General features: G+C 41.9%; 1 protein-coding gene across 1 annotated transcript in view; it reads left to right on the forward strand.

Annotated features, from left to right (window-relative positions):
• The window catches only part of LOC115122462 (calpain-2 catalytic subunit-like), a 63,125-nt gene that overhangs the window by 24,572 nt on the left and 21,189 nt on the right, over positions 1–17,364 (forward strand). The window contains exons 5-10 of the mRNA XM_065007808.1: positions 9,282–9,450; positions 10,152–10,235; positions 11,951–12,036; positions 12,386–12,454; positions 13,940–14,100; positions 16,995–17,164. Coding sequence (XP_064863880.1) covers positions 9,282–9,450; positions 10,152–10,235; positions 11,951–12,036; positions 12,386–12,454; positions 13,940–14,100; positions 16,995–17,164 — 739 coding nt within the window. The remainder of the gene's footprint in view (positions 1–9,281; positions 9,451–10,151; positions 10,236–11,950; positions 12,037–12,385; positions 12,455–13,939; positions 14,101–16,994; positions 17,165–17,364) is intronic.

Raw genomic sequence — 17,364 nt, forward strand, 5'->3', positions numbered from 1 at the left:
CATAGTACATACATGGTTTATGCTAAGACACAGCACCATAATACATACATGGTTTATGCTAAGATACAGTACTGTAATACATACATGGTTTATGCTAAGACACAGCACCATAGTACATACATGGTTTATGCTAAGACACAGCACCATAATACATACATGGTTTATGCTAAGATACAGCACCATAATACATACATGGTTTATGCTAAGACACAGCACCATAATACATACATGGTTTATGCTAAGACACAGCACCATAATACATATGTAACGGATGTGAAACGGCTAGCTTAGTTAGCGGTGGTGCGCGCTAAATAGCGTTTCAATCGGTGACGTCACTTGCTCTAAGACCTTGAAGTAGTGGTTCCACTTGCTCTGCCGCAGCTTTTGTGGAGCGATGGGTAACGATGCTTCGTGGGTGACTGTTGTTGATGTGTGCAGAGGGTCCCTGGTTTGCGCCCGGGTATGGGCGAGGGGACGGTCTAAAGTTATACTGTTACACATACATGGTTTATGCTAAGATACAGCACCATAACACATACAGTATGTGGTTTGTGCTAAGTAAGATAAGGTATTAACACAACATATTCAGTACATGGTGTAAACATTGTATGCCACAGAGTTCTGACAGTCCGGTGTTACCTGATTCCCATAGGATTTGCAGGATACATTTTGTCACTTGAGTCAAACACTTTCTACTGAACTAACTTCATGTCAGGATAGGCAACCCGAAATATGAATAATTAATGTATGTGTGTTATATTAAACATAGAGGAGGGAGTAAAATGTAGGCAAGTAATAAACATTTCAGAACTACTACTAGTTGAATAAGACGTGGGAGAGATGATGAATTTTTGGCAAAGAGATTTATTTATAGACTAATACACTTGAAACAAATGGCCAAAACTAGCCAAAAGTGCAGATATTACTAGAGTGCCTCCCCCGCGATCAAACCGCCATATGAAATGAAATGAAACGCAGCCTAACGTGATCATTGCTCAGCTGCCTTGGAAGGACACAAATGAAACCTGCGTTTTGCTACTAAGTGTATTGTTTTCTGTCTGTCTGTGTCTCTCTCTCTGTCTCTCTGTCGCTCAGGGTGAATTGATGCTATGAGTCTGAATATATTGTCTGTCTCTCTGTCTCTGTCTCAGGGTGAATGGATGCTATGAGTCTGAATATATTGTCTGTCTCTCTGTCTCAGGGTGAATGGATGTTATGAGTCTGAATATATTGTCTGTCTCTCTGTCTCTGTCTCAGGGTGAATGGATGCTATGAGTCTGAATATATTGTCTGTCTCTCTGTCTCTGTCTCATGGTGAATGGATGCTATGAGTCTGAATATATTGTCTGTCTCTCTGTCTCAGGGTGAATGGATGCTATGAGTCTGAATATAATGTCTGTCTCTCTGTCTCTGTCTCTGGGTGAATGGATGCTATGAGTCTGAATATATTGTCTGTCTCTCTGTCTCAGGGTGAATGGATGCTATGAGTCTGAATATATTGTCTCTCTGTCTCAGGGTGAATGGATGCTATGAGTCTGAATATATTGTCTCTCTGTCTCAGGGTAAATGGATGCTATGAGTCTGAATATATTGTCTGTCTCTCTGTCTCTGTCTCAGGGTGAATGGATGCTATGAGTCTGAATATATTGTCTCTCTGTCTCTGTCTCAGGGTGAATGGATGCTATGAGTCTGAATATATTGTCTGTCTCTCTGTCTCTGTCTCAGGGTAAATGGATGCTATGAGTCTGAATATATTGTCTGTCTCTCTGTCTCTCTGTCGCTCAGGGTAAATGGATGCTATGAGTCTGAATATATTGTCTGTCTCTCTGTCTCTGTCTCAGGGTGAATGGATGCTATGAGTCTGAATATATTGTCTGTCTCTCTGTCTCTCTGTCTCAGGGTGAATGGATGCTATGAGTCTGAATATATTGTCTGTCTCTCTGTCGCTCAGGGTGAATGGATGCTATGAGTCTGAATATATTGTCTGTCTCTCTGTCTCAGGGTGAATGGATGCTATGAGTCTGAATATATTGTCTGTCTCTCTGTCTCAGGGTGAATGGATGCTATGAGTCTGAATATATTGTCTGTCTCTCTGTCGCTCAGGGTGAATGGATGCTATGAGTCTGAATATATTGTCTGTCTCTCTGTCTCTGGGTGAATGGATGCTATGAGTCTGAATATATTGTCTGTCTCTCTGTCTCTGTCTCAGGGTGAATGGATGCTATGAGTCTGAATATATTGTCTGTCTCTCTGTCTCTGTCTCAGGGTGAATGGATGCTATGAGTCTGAATATATTGTCTGTCTCTCTGTCTCAGGGTAAATGGATGCTATGAGTCTGAATATATTGTCTGTCTCTCTGTCTCTGTCTCAGGGTGAATGGATGCTATGAGTCTGAATATATTGTCTGTCTCTCTGTCTCTGTCTCAGGGTGAATGGATGCTATGAGTCTGAATATATTGTCTGTCTCTCTGTCTCTGTCTCAGGGTGAATGGATGCTATGAGTCTGAATATATTGTCTCTCTGTCTCTGTCTCAGGGTGAATGGATGCTATGAGTCTGAATATATTGTCTCTCTGTCTCTGGGTGAATGGATGCTATGAGTCTGAATATATTGTCTGTCTCTCTGTCTCTGTCTCAGGGTGAATGGATGCTATGAGTCTGAATATATTGTCTCTCTGTCTCTGTCTCAGGGTGAATGGATGCTATGAGTCTGAATATATTGTCTGTCTCTCTGTCTCTGTCTCAGGGTAAATGGATGCTATGAGTCTGAATATATTGTCTCTCTCTGTCTCTGTCTCAGGGTGAATGGATGCTATGAGTCTGAATATATTGTCTGTCTCTCTGTCTCTGTCTCAGGGTGAATGGATGCTATGAGTCTGAATATATTGTCTGTCTCTCTGTCTCTGTCTCAGGGTGAATGGATGCTATGAGTCTGAATATATTGTCTGTCTCTCTGTCTCAGGGTGAATGGATGCTATGAGTCTGAATATATTGTCTGTCTCTCTGTCTCTGTCTCAGGGTAAATGGATGCTATGAGTCTGAATATATTGTCTGTCTCTCTGTCTCTCTGTCGCTCAGGGTAAATGGATGCTATGAGTCTGAATATATTGTCTGTCTCTCTGTCTCTGTCTCAGGGTGAATGGATGCTATGAGTCTGAATATATTGTCTGTCTCTCTGTCTCAGGGTGAATGGATGCTATGAGTCTGAATATATTGTCTGTCTCTCTGTCGCTCAGGGTGAATGGATGCTATGAGTCTGAATATATTGTCTGTCTCTCTGTCTCAGGGTGAATGGATGCTATGAGTCTGAATATATTGTCTGTCTCTCTGTCTCAGGGTGAATGGATGCTATGAGTCTGAATATATTGTCTGTCTCTCTGTCGCTCAGGGTGAATGGATGCTATGAGTCTGAATATATTGTCTGTCTCTCTGTCTCTCTGTCTCAGGGTGAATGGATGCTATGAGTCTGAATATATTGTCTCTCTGTCTCTGTCTCAGGGTGAATGGATGCTATGAGTCTGAATATATTGTCTCTCTGTCTCTGGGTGAATGGATGCTATGAGTCTGAATATATTGTCTGTCTCTCTGTCTCTGTCTCAGGGTGAATGGATGCTATGAGTCTGAATATATTGTCTCTCTGTCTCTGTCTCAGGGTGAATGGATGCTATGAGTCTGAATATATTGTCTGTCTCTCTGTCTCTGTCTCAGGGTAAATGGATGCTATGAGTCTGAATATATTGTCTCTCTGTCTCTGTCTCAGGGTGAATGGATGCTATGAGTCTGAATATATTGTCTGTCTCTCTGTCTCTGTCTCAGGGTGAATGGATGCTATGAGTCTGAATATATTGTCTGTCTCTCTGTCTCTGTCTCAGGGTGAATGGATGCTATGAGTCTGAATATATTGTCTGTCTCTCTGTCTCAGGGTGAATGGATGCTATGAGTCTGAATATATTGTCTGTCTCTCTGTCTCTGTCTCAGGGTAAATGGATGCTATGAGTCTGAATATATTGTCTGTCTCTCTGTCTCTCTGTCGCTCAGGGTAAATGGATGCTATGAGTCTGAATATATTGTCTGTCTCTCTGTCTCTGTCTCAGGGTGAATGGATGCTATGAGTCTGAATATATTGTCTGTCTCTCTGTCTCTCTGTCTCAGGGTGAATGGATGCTATGAGTCTGAATATATTGTCTGTCTCTCTGTCGCTCAGGGTGAATGGATGCTATGAGTCTGAATATATTGTCTGTCTCTCTGTCTCAGGGTGAATGGATGCTATGAGTCTGAATATATTGTCTGTCTCTCTGTCTCAGGGTGAATGGATGCTATGAGTCTGAATATATTGTCTGTCTCTCTGTCGCTCAGGGTGAATGGATGCTATGAGTCTGAATATATTGTCTGTCTCTCTGTCTCTGGGTGAATGGATGCTATGAGTCTGAATATATTGTCTGTCTCTCTGTCTCTGTCTCAGGGTGAATGGATGCTATGAGTCTGAATATATTGTCTGTCTCTCTGTCTCTGTCTCAGGGTGAATGGATGCTATGAGTCTGAATATATTGTCTGTCTCTCTGTCTCAGGGTAAATGGATGCTATGAGTCTGAATATATTGTCTGTCTCTCTGTCTCTCTGTCTCAGGGTGAATGGATGCTATGAGTCTGAATATATTGTCTGTCTCTCTGTCTCTGTCTCAGGGTGAATGGATGCTATGAGTCTGAATATATTGTCTGTCTCTCTGTCTCTGTCTCAGGGTGAATGGATGCTATGAGTCTGAATATATTGTCTGTCTCTCTGTCTCTGTCTCAGGGTGAATGGATGCTATGAGTCTGAATATATTGTCTCTCTGTCTCTGGGTGAATGGATGCTATGAGTCTGAATATATTGTCTGTCTCTCTGTCTCTGTCTCAGGGTGAATGGATGCTATGAGTCTGAATATATTGTCTCTCTGTCTCTGTCTCAGGGTGAATGGATGCTATGAGTCTGAATATATTGTCTGTCTCTCTGTCTCTGTCTCAGGGTAAATGGATGCTATGAGTCTGAATATATTGTCTCTCTGTCTCTGTCTCAGGGTGAATGGATGCTATGAGTCTGAATATATTGTCTGTCTCTCTGTCTCTGTCTCAGGGTGAATGGATGCTATGAGTCTGAATATATTGTCTGTCTCTCTGTCTCTGTCTCAGGGTGAATGGATGCTATGAGTCTGAATATATTGTCTCTCTCTCTGTCTCTGTCTCAGGGTGAATGGATGCTATGAGTCTGAATATATTGTCTCTCTCTGTCTCTGTCTCAGGGTGAATGGATGCTATGAGTCTGAATATATTGTCTGTCTCTCTGTCTCTGTCTCAGGGTGAATGGATGCTATGAGTCTGAATATATTGTCTCTCTCTCTGTCTCTGTCTCAGGGTGAATGGATGCTATGAGTCTGAATATATTGTCTGTCTCTCTGTCTCTGTCTCAGGGTGAATGGATGCTATGAGTCTGAATATATTGTCTGTCTCTCTGTCTCTGTCTCAGGGTAAATGGATGCTATGAGTCTGAATATATTGTCTGTCTCTCTGTCTCTGTCTCAGGGTGAATGGATGCTATGAGTCTGAATATATTGTCTGTCTCTCTGTCTCTGTCTCAGGGTGAATGGATGCTATGAGTCTGAATATATTGTCTCTCTCTCTGTCTCTGTCTCAGGGTAAATGGATGCTATGAGTCTGAATATATTGTCTCTCTGTCTCTGGCTCAGGGTGAATGGATGCTATGAGTCTGAATATATTGTCTGTCTCTCTGTCTCAGGGTGAATGGATGCTATGAGTCTGAATATATTGTCTGTCTCTCTGTCTCAGGGTGAATGGATGCTATGAGTCTGAATATATTGTCTGTCTCTCTGTCGCTCAGGGTGAATGGATGCTATGAGTCTGAATATATTGTCTGTCTCTCTGTCTCAGGGTGAATGGATGCTATGAGTCTGAATATATTGTCTGTCTCTCTGTCTCAGGGTGAATGGATGCTATGAGTCTGAATATATTGTCTGTCTCTCTGTCGCTCAGGGTGAATGGATGCTATGAGTCTGAATATATTGTCTGTCTCTCTGTCTCTGGGTGAATGGATGCTATGAGTCTGAATATATTGTCTGTCTCTCTGTCTCTGTCTCAGGGTGAATGGATGCTATGAGTCTGAATATATTGTCTGTCTCTCTGTCTCTGTCTCAGGGTGAATGGATGCTATGAGTCTGAATATATTGTCTGTCTCTCTGTCTCAGGGTAAATGGATGCTATGAGTCTGAATATATTGTCTGTCTCTCTGTCTCTCTGTCTCAGGGTGAATGGATGCTATGAGTCTGAATATATTGTCTGTCTCTCTGTCTCTGTCTCAGGGTGAATGGATGCTATGAGTCTGAATATATTGTCTGTCTCTCTGTCTCTGTCTCAGGGTGAATGGATGCTATGAGTCTGAATATATTGTCTCTCTCTCTGTCTCTGTCTCAGGGTGAATGGATGCTATGAGTCTGAATATATTGTCTCTCTCTCTGTCTCTGTCTCAGGGTGAATGGATGCTATGAGTCTGAATATATTGTCTGTCTCTCTGTCTCTGTCTCAGGGTAAATGGATGCTATGAGTCTGAATATATTGTCTGTCTCTCTGTCTCTGTCTCAGGGTGAATGGATGCTATGAGTCTGAATATATTGTCTGTCTCTCTGTCTCTGTCTCAGGGTGAATGGATGCTATGAGTCTGAATATATTGTCTCTCTCTCTGTCTCTGTCTCAGGGTAAATGGATGCTATGAGTCTGAATATATTGTCTCTCTGTCTCTGGCTCAGGGTGAATGGATGCTATGAGTCTGAATATATTGTCTGTCTCTCTGTCTCAGGGTGAATGGATGCTATGAGTCTGAATATATTGTCTGTCTCTCTGTCTCAGGGTGAATGGATGCTATGAGTCTGAATATATTGTCTGTCTCTCTGTCGCTCAGGGTGAATGGATGCTATGAGTCTGAATATATTGTCTGTCTCTCTGTCTCAGGGTGAATGGATGCTATGAGTCTGAATATATTGTCTGTCTCTCTGTCTCAGGGTGAATGGATGCTATGAGTCTGAATATATTGTCTGTCTCTCTGTCGCTCAGGGTGAATGGATGCTATGAGTCTGAATATATTGTCTGTCTCTCTGTCTCTGGGTGAATGGATGCTATGAGTCTGAATATATTGTCTGTCTCTCTGTCTCTGTCTCAGGGTGAATGGATGCTATGAGTCTGAATATATTGTCTGTCTCTCTGTCTCTGTCTCAGGGTGAATGGATGCTATGAGTCTGAATATATTGTCTGTCTCTCTGTCTCAGGGTAAATGGATGCTATGAGTCTGAATATATTGTCTGTCTCTCTGTCTCTCTGTCTCAGGGTGAATGGATGCTATGAGTCTGAATATATTGTCTGTCTCTCTGTCTCTGTCTCAGGGTGAATGGATGCTATGAGTCTGAATATATTCTCTGTCTCTCTGTCTCTGTCTCAGGGTGAATGGATGCTATGAGTCTGAATATATTGTCTGTCTCTCTGTCTCTGTCTCAGGGTGAATGGATGCTATGAGTCTGAATATATTGTATCTCTGTCTCTGGGTGAATGGATGCTATGAGTCTGAATATATTGTCTCTCTTTCTCTGTCTCAGGGTGAATGGATGCTATGAGTCTGAATATATTGTCTGTCTCTCTGTCTCTGTCTCAGGGTAAATGGATGCTATGAGTCTGAATATATTGTCTCTCTGTCTCTGTCTCAGGGTGAATGGATGCTATGAGTCTGAATATATTGTCTGTCTCTCTGTCTCAGGGTGAATGGATGCTATGAGTCTGAATATATTGTCTGTCTCTCTGTCTCTGTCTCAGGGTGAATGGATGCTATGAGTCTGAATATATTGTCTGTCTCTCTGTCTCAGGGTGAATGGATGCTATGAGTCTGAATATATTGTCTGTCTCTCTGTCTCTGTCTCAGGGTAAAGGGATGCTATGAGTCTGAATATATTGTCTGTCTCTCTGTCTCTGTCTCAGGGTGAATGGATGCTATGAGTCTGAATATATTGTCTCTCTCTCTGTCTCTGTCTCAGGGTGAATGGATGCTATGAGTCTGAATATATTGTCTGTCTCTCTGTCTCTGTCTCAGGGTGAATGGATGCTATGAGTCTGAATATATTGTCTGTCTCTCTGTCTCTGTCTCAGGGTAAATGGATGCTATGAGTCTGAATATATTGTCTGTCTCTCTGTCTCTGTCTCAGGGTGAATGGATGCTATGAGTCTGAATATATTGTCTCTCTCTCTGTCTCTGTCTCAGGGTGAATGGATGCTATGAGTCTGAATATATTGTCTCTCTCTCTGTCTCTGTCTCAGGGTGAATGGATGCTATGAGTCTGAATATATTGTCTCTCTCTCTCTGTCTCTGTCTCAGGGTGAATGGATGCTATGAGTCTGAATATATTGTCTGTCTCTCTGTCTCTGTCTCAGGGTGAATGGATGCTATGAGTCTGAATATATTGTCTCTCTCTCTGTCTCTGTCTCAGGGTGAATGGATGCTATGAGTCTGAATATATTGTCTCTCTCTCTGTCTCTGTCTCAGGGTGAATGGATGCTATGAGTCTGAATATATTGTCTGTCTCTCTGTCTCTGTCTCAGGGTAAATGGATGCTATGAGTCTGAATATATTGTCTGTCTCTCTGTCTCTGTCTCAGGGTGAATGGATGCTATGAGTCTGAATATATTGTCTGTCTCTCTGTCTCTGTCTCAGGGTGAATGGATGCTATGAGTCTGAATATATTGTCTCTCTCTCTGTCTCTGTCTCAGGGTGAATGGATGCTATGAGTCTGAATATATTGTCTCTCTGTCTCTGTCTCAGGGTGAATGGATGCTATGAGTCTGAATATATTGTCTGTCTCTCTGTCTCAGGGTGAATGGATGCTATGAGTCTGAATATATTGTCTGTCTCTCTGTCTCTGTCTCAGGGTAAATGGATGCTATGAGTCTGAATATATTGTCTGTCTCTCTGTCTCTGTCTCAGGGTGAATGGATGCTATGAGTCTGAATATATTGTCTCTCTGTCTCTGTCTCAGGGTGAATGGATGCTATGAGTCTGAATATATTGTCTGTCTCTCTGTCTCTGTCTCAGGGTGAATGGATGCTATGAGTCTGAATATATTGTCTGTCTCTCTGTCTCAGGGTGAATGGATGCTATGAGTCTGAATATATTGTCTCTCTGTCTCTCTGTCTCTGTCTCAGGGTGAATGGATGCTATGAGTCTGAATATATTGTCTCTCTGTCTCTGTCTCAGGGTGAATGGATGCTATGAGTCTCTGTCAGGTGGCTCCACCACTGAGGGCTTTGAGGACTTCACAGGAGGGATAGCAGAGAACTATGACCTGAAGAAGGCTCCCTCCGACCTGTTCCAGATCATCAGGAAAGCCCTGGCCTCTGGAGCTCTGCTGGGCTGCTCCATCGACGTGTGTACAACTTCAGAATATAACATTTATATCACTGTCATCGTCATCCAGTTTTTGGAAGGTTTCAGGTTTAATTTGCCGTGTGTAATGAAAACATGATTGTGATATGTAGTTGTTTTACGGGATAAGAGCATCTTCTATAAAAATAAAAAAACATAATGGAGACTGTTACATGCAGTGAAGGACATGATCATATCTAAGATTTGATTTTAATAGCATGGTTCTTCACTGCACTGTGCCACGGAACATAAGTCGCTCTGGATAAAAACATCTGTCACCTTTTAAATGCAGTAAACATTTGGGGGTGGTTTCATGGGCACAGATTAAGCCTAATCCTAGACTAAAAAGCAAGCTGAATGAACTGTGTAAACATTTGGGGGTGGTTTCCTGGGCACAGATTAAGCCTAATCCTAGACTAAAAAGCAAGCTGAATGAACTGTGTAAACATTTGGGGGTGGTTTCCTGGGCACAGATTAAGCCTAATCCTAGACTAAAAAGCAAGCTGAATGAACTGTGTAAACATTTGGGGGTGGTTTCCTGGGCACAGATTAAGCCTAATCCTAGACTAAAAAGCAAGCTGAATGAACTGTGTCTGTGGATATTTTAGTGCAGGTTCTGTGTGCTGTTTGGCTGTGATATTATCAGGGGTTTTCCATGGTGTGGTTATGATTTAGTTACGGTTCGGTTCCCTGTCTCTCCAGATCACCAGTCAAGCAGACTCGGAGGCCGTCACCTATCAGAAGCTGGTGAAAGGACACGCCTACTCTCTGACCGGGGCTATGGAGGTAACGTTAGACAGACTCAATATTTCATACAGCACGGTTCCCTGACTGGAGGGCAGAATTTGGCCCGCTGTTGGTTTCATTTGGCCCCCCAAGTTTTTGGAGCAACCCACCCCCCCTCCCCTCCCCCCCAACACAAAAAGGAAATCATCTCCTGGTGATTTTAATTTAAGAAATCCGCTCCCAAGTATTACAACGCATAATAGAGAGAGACCTTTGATCATATACAAATGTAAGCAAGGTTTGAAATTGTAAAGTTTTAGTCAAAAATTATCTACTTTGGGCTTCTTCCGGTCAATTTGCAGTCTACTCAACAACAACAACAACATCGTCCAGAGGATGAATCTAGTTGTCGATCCCTGTCATACAGTGTATCCACAAAGTCCAGGCCTGGTCGCAGGTCTGTTTGTGCTTTATAGCCAACTTGTATGTATGATGTATGCATTATGTTGAGTGTGTCATGTGTCTATGTTGCATACAGCAGTACTGTGTGACTGGTACAAGTTAATCCTATCATATTGACAACGACCATATATATATATATATATGAGTTGGCTATACAACACCAACAGATCCAGTTTATCAAAGTTTCTCATAGTATATGACAATAGTCGCCAACCGATCGATCGCGATCTACTGGTCGCTGTTCAATGCATTACAAGTCTATCGCCAAACATTTCTGTTGAAAATTCAAGGATAAAAGCAGTTTTTTTTCTTCTTTTTTGTGTTGCGCTGTTGACCTCCGGTGCACTTAATTCAGAAGTCCTGCGCACCGGATAAGCAAAGTGTTCCCATTTTGAACGATTCAATATGTCTGAAAAGACAAACTCCGCCTACCCGGCGGACCGGGAGATCTGTGGGTAAATCGAGTGCGCCTACTGGGCTGGCCAATCAGATAGCTCAAATCACTGTGCGAACAGAGCTTCGACGGTCACCGCAAAGTTTGATACTAACCTACGTAAAATGAACTAACTTAAAGCCATAACCACAGAGAAACTGTCAAAGAGCTGCAGTTTATGACTGAGTTCATGTTTCTGTTTTCATTCAGCACAAAACATAAAAGCTCTACTCCGTAATTCCACTCGCGCTGCAGCTGCAATGAATGAGTAGCCGATCATATCGATAGCTCTAAGTTTTAATTATTATTAGCAGCTCGTCGTATCGATTAATTTTTTACATTCTCTGTTCATAGGAACAACATTTAATTTGTTCATGAGGCAGATGCGACTCGTTACGCCACCAGGTGGAAGACTGGCCCCTCTGATCAGTCTCACCGGAGGAAAGGAAGGCGAGAGCGAGCAGGGACTGTGAGAGGCGGACCTTCTGCAGGCTCTCTCTCTCCCTCCGTTGAGACTAATGCCGTGTTCAAAACAACTGGGAACTCGTAATCACCGACTTCCGAATTCAATGCGTTCCAGACAACTGGGAACTCGGGTGGAAAAAAACGAGATCTGGCATATAGCCAATATGCTGTGATAATGTATTAGACCAGGCATATAGCCATTATGATTCGATAATGTATTAGGGCTACTGCACACCTCATTCATACATAACTGTTTTTATTCTGTTAATTTTACAAATCTGAGCGGTAGATCTGAACTTACTTTTTGACTGCGAAAGTTGATCTTGACTCAGAAATTGTTGGTGACGACAATGTATGAGATCTGTCTGAACCCAAAGCAGGACCTAACAACTGTATGATGACCTTACTAAACCAGGTGAACTACCGTGGCCGCAAGGAGAAGCTGGTCAGAGTGCGTAACCCCTGGGGAACAGTGGAGTGGACTGGGGCCTGGAGTGACAAGTAAGAGAGAACCTCAGAGTAGTGGGTGGGTTCAATTCACTGGGTGGGTTCAATACAAACTGGGTGGGTTCAATACAAACTGGGTGGGTTCAATTCAAACTGGGTGGGTTCAATTCAAACTGGGTGGGTTCAATTCAAACTGGGTGGGTTCAATTCAAACTGGGTGGGTTCAATTCAAACTGGGTGGTTTCAATTCCAGTTCAGTTAATTTAGGAAGTCAACTGAGAAATGTTATTGGAATTTCAACTTGCTTTCTGAATTGAATTAACCCTGATGGTTACCACACACTTGTTAAAGAAACTGTTTTTTCTCTCTTTCTTTCTCTCTCTCTCTCTCTCTCTCTCTCTAGCTCCTCGGAGTGGAACAGCGTTGATTTTTCTGAGCGTGACGTTGTGAAAGCAGACGATGGAGAGTTCTGGTAAACTGTTTTTCTACAGCACTCAACGGGCCCATAATTATATCCCAAGGATCTGTTATTTTAATTATTTATTTTCTTATTTTAGCTCCCTTACGGCCACTTAAGCAACACGTTATAATCTCATTATCCTAAGTATCTGTTATGATTAAAGTTGTGTGGGTCTAAGCCAAGGTGTGCCTGGGTTTAACCGTGTGAGTCGTGTCATGGCTTGTGTCTGATCAAATGACCTGTGTTGCTTTGTATTGTGAAATGTGTGTATATATATATATATATATTTTTTTTTACAGACAGACAAATCAGGTTATTGCTTGGAAAATATTGAACTGGCAAATGTCATTTCTGTTTTGTGGTGTCTTTGTGATCTGTTCCACAGGTTGGATTTCACAGTCTGTGTAAATACTGTATATATAAAATACTGTATATATAAAATACTGTATATATAAAAATATCTAATGTGTCCCCAGGCTATTGAGCACAGAGGCCTCAGTGGGAGTGACTAAAGAATTCTACCTTGGAATTCTGTGGTCACGCCCACTTACTGAGGAAAGTATTTGTCATCGTTTCATTTTAGCGAATCACACGACTCCCAAGGCAATGCTACAAATAGAGGCGAGACCCAACATGAATGGGGGGAAGGTTAGGGGGAAGATGATTGGTTGGTAGATGAAGCTGATTGAGACAGCTGGGAGTTTCTCCCTGTCTTTGTCTGTTTGCTAACGAACGCCAAGTTTCAAATGTAAATACCATTGAATTTCTTACCCATCAACGTTGCAGATAACAAACAGAGTAGCAACAGCATATATGATGTGTGTGTGGATGCACGTTATATGTGTGTGGTTTGACCCACCAGGCTCTTCGTACATCAAATCAAATGTATTTATAAAGCCCGTCTTACATCAGCTGATATCTCAAAGTGCTGTACAGAAATCCAGACTAAAACCCCAAACAGCAAGCAATGCAGGTGTAGAAGCACAGAGAGGCGGACGTTTCTGGGAATGAGATACTTTTATCGAAAGCAACTTACATTGATTTTTTTTATTTGACCTTTTACCTAGGCAAGTCAGTTAAGAACAAATTCTTATTTTCAATGACGGCCTAGGAACAGTGGGTTAACTGCCTGTTCAGGGGCAGAACGACAGATTTGTACCTTGTCAGTTCGGGGATTTGAGCTTGCAACCTTCCGGTTACTAGTCCAACGCTCTAACCACTAGGCTACCCTGCCGCCCCATTGGAATCAAACCCACTATCCTGGCCTTACAAGTGCCGTGCTTGACCAACCGAGCTTGATTTGTGTGTTAAAGAATAATAGTTTACCGACTTGGTCTTTACAGGATGTCCTTCTCTGACTTGGTGTTGCTTCCTGTCTTTACAGGATGTCCTTCTCTGACTTGGTGTTGCTTCGTGTCTTTACAGGATGTCCTTCTCTGACTTCCTGTCTTTACAGGATGTCCTTCTCTGACTTGGTGTTGCTTCCTGTCTTTACAGGATGTCGTACACAGACTTCATGAAGAATTACCATCGTCTGGAGATCTGCACTCTGACCCCTGACACCCTGACCTCCGATGATACAAAACAATGGAGTGTGACCAACTATGACGGGGCCTGGAGGAAAGGATCGACCGCAGGAGGATGCAGGAATAATGCCCGTAAAGGACGCCCCATACACACAGACACACACACCACAGGAGGCTGTTTACGGGAGGACAGCTCATAATAATCACTGGAATGGAGTAAATGGAATGGGAGTATATGGAATGGGAGTAACTGGAATGGAGTAAATGGAATGGGAGTAATGGAATGGAGTAAATGGAATGGGAGTATATAGAATGGGAGTATATAGAATGGGAGTATATAGAATGGGAGTATATGGAATGGGAGTATATAGAATGGGAGTATATGGAATGGGAGTATATAGAATGGGAGTATATAGAATTGGAGTATATAGAATGGGAGTATATGGAATGGGAGTATATAGAATGGGAGTATATAGAATGGGAGTAAATGGAATGGAGTAAATGGAATGGAGTATATGGAATGGAGTAAATGGAATGGGAGTATATGGAATGGGAGTATATAGAATGGGAGTAATGGAATGGGAGTATATAGAATGGGAGTAATGGAATGGAGTAAATGGAATGGGAGTAAATAGAATGGGAGTAATGGAATGGAGTATATAGAATGGGAGTAAATGGAATGGGAGTATATGGAATAGGAGTATATGGAATAGGAGTATATAGAATGGGAGTAAATGGAATGGAGTAAATGGAATGGGAGTATATAGAATGGGAGTAAATGGAATGGAGTAAATGGAATGGGAGTATATAGAATGGGAGTAATGGAATGGAGTAAATGGAATGGAGTAAATGGAATGGGAGTATATAGAATGGGAGTAATGGAATGGAGTATATAGAATGGGAGTAAATGGAATGGGAGTATATGGAATGGGAGTATATGGAATTGGAGTATATAGAATGGGAGTATATAGAATGGGAGTATATAGAATGGGAGTAAATGGAATGGGAGTATATAGAATGGGAGTAAATGGAATGGAGTAAATGGAATGGGAGTATATAGAATGGGAGTAATGGAATGGAGTAAATGGAATGGGAGTATATAGAATGGGAGTAAATGGAATGGGAGTATATGGAATGGGAGTAATGGAATGGGAGTAATGGAATTGGAGTAAATGGAATGGAGTAAATGGAATGGGAGTATATAGAATGGGAGTAAATGGAATGGAGTAAATGGAATGGGAGTATATAGAATGGGAGTAATGGAATGGAGTAAATGGAATGGGAGTATATGGAATGGGAGTATATGGAATGGAGTAAATGGAATGGGAGTATATGGAATGGGAGTAATGGAATGGAGTAAATGGAATGGGAGTATATAGAATGGGAGTAAATGGAATGGGAGTATATGGAATGGGAGTAATGGAATTGGGAGTAAATGGAATTGGAGTAAATGGAATGGAGTAAATGGAATGGGAGTAAATGGAATGGAGTAAATGGAATGGAGTAAATGGAATGGGAGTATATAGAATGGGAGTAATAGAATGGGAGTAATGGAATGGAGTAAATGGAATGGGAGTATATAGAATGGGAGTAATGGAATGGAGTAAATGGAATGGAGTAAATGGAATGGGAATAAATGGAATCGGAGTAATGGAATGGGAGTAAATGGAATGGGAGTATATAGAATGGGAGTAATGGAATGGAGTAAATGGAATGGAGTATTTGGAATGGAGTAAATGGAATGGGAGTATATAGAATGGAGTAAATGGAATGGGAGTATATGGAATGGGAGTAAATGGAATGGGAATAAATGGAATGGGAGTATATAGAATGGGAGTAAATGGAATGGAGTAAATGGAATGGGAGTATATGGAATGGGAGTATATAGAATGGGAGTAATGGAATGGGAGTAAATGGAATGGAGTAAATGGAATGGGAGTATATAGAATGGGAGTAATGGAATGGGAGTAAATGGAATGGAGTAAATGGAATGGAGTAAATGGAATGGGAGTATATGGAATGGGAGTAAATGGAATGGAGTAAATGGAATGGAGTAAATGGAATGGGAGTATATAGAATGGGAGTAATGGAATGGAGTAAATGGAATGGAGTAAATGGAATGGAGTAAATGGAATGGGAGTATATAGAATGGGAGTAATGGAATGGAGTAAATGGAATGGGAGTATATAGAATGGGAGTAATGGAATGGAGTAAATGGAATGGGAGTATATAGAATGGGAGTAATGGAATGGAGTAAATGGAATGGGAGTAAATGGAATGGAGTAAATGGAATGGGAGTATATAGAATGGGAGTAATGGAATGGAGTAAATGGAATGGGAGTATATGGAATGGGAGTAAATGGAATGGAGTAAATGGAATGGGAGTATATAGAATGGGAGTAATGGAATGGAGTAAATGGAATGGGAGTATATGGAATGGGAGTAAATGGAATGGAGTAAATGGAATGGGAGTATATGGAATGGGAGTATATGGAATGGTGTAAATGGAATGGAGTATATAGAATGGGAGTATATGGAATGGGAGTTTATGGAATGGGAGTATATAGAATGGGAGTAATGGAATGGAGTAAATGGAATGGGAGTATATGGAATGGTATCAAACATCAGGAAACCATATATGTATTTTGAGTTCCATACCATTCCATTACTTCTGTCCCAGCCATTACTATGAGACTGTCCTCCCCAATTACGGTGTCACCAACCTCCTGTGACTCACACAGACAGTTTCCTCAGCCATAGCAGTGGAGTCTTTATGTCAAACATCAGGCTAAATCCATGCAGTGGCAATGGCCCACGAGTATGAATAAAACACCTTCTGTTCTATTGTCTCCATCAACCCAACCCTCGTATTGACCCTGGTCTCTACTCCCACAGATCCTTCCACAGATCCTTCCACAGATACCTCTAAAAAATACCACAAACACACCTCAACCATACACTACAAGTCATACTTTGTAACAGTACTCTCCTTCATAATAACCCTGGCCCCCCGCCTCCCCCCACAGACACGTTCTGGATGAATCCCCAGTTCAAGATCAATCTGGAGGAAGAGGATGACGACCCGGGGGATAATGAGGTGGGCTGTAGCTTCGTGGTGGGACTCATCCAGAAGAACAGAAGACGGATGAGGAAAGTAGGAGAGGACATGCACACCATCGGATTCGCCATCTATGAGGTGGGGCTTGTGGGGGGGAGGAATCATCATTATAATAATATACTGGTCCTAAATCTGTTTGTGCTCTCGCCAATCAATCATTCAATCAATTATGATTCCCTGTTTACATAGTGAGCAGTTGTCACACAAACAAGTGCATTACAGAAACCCAGCCTAAAATCCCTAAGAGCAAGCAATGCAGAAGTTAACTCCATTGCTAT

The sequence above is a fragment of the Oncorhynchus nerka genome, linkage group LG23 (genome assembly GCF_034236695.1).
Source record: "Oncorhynchus nerka isolate Pitt River linkage group LG23, Oner_Uvic_2.0, whole genome shotgun sequence".
Taxonomy (NCBI): domain Eukaryota; kingdom Metazoa; phylum Chordata; class Actinopteri; order Salmoniformes; family Salmonidae; genus Oncorhynchus; species Oncorhynchus nerka.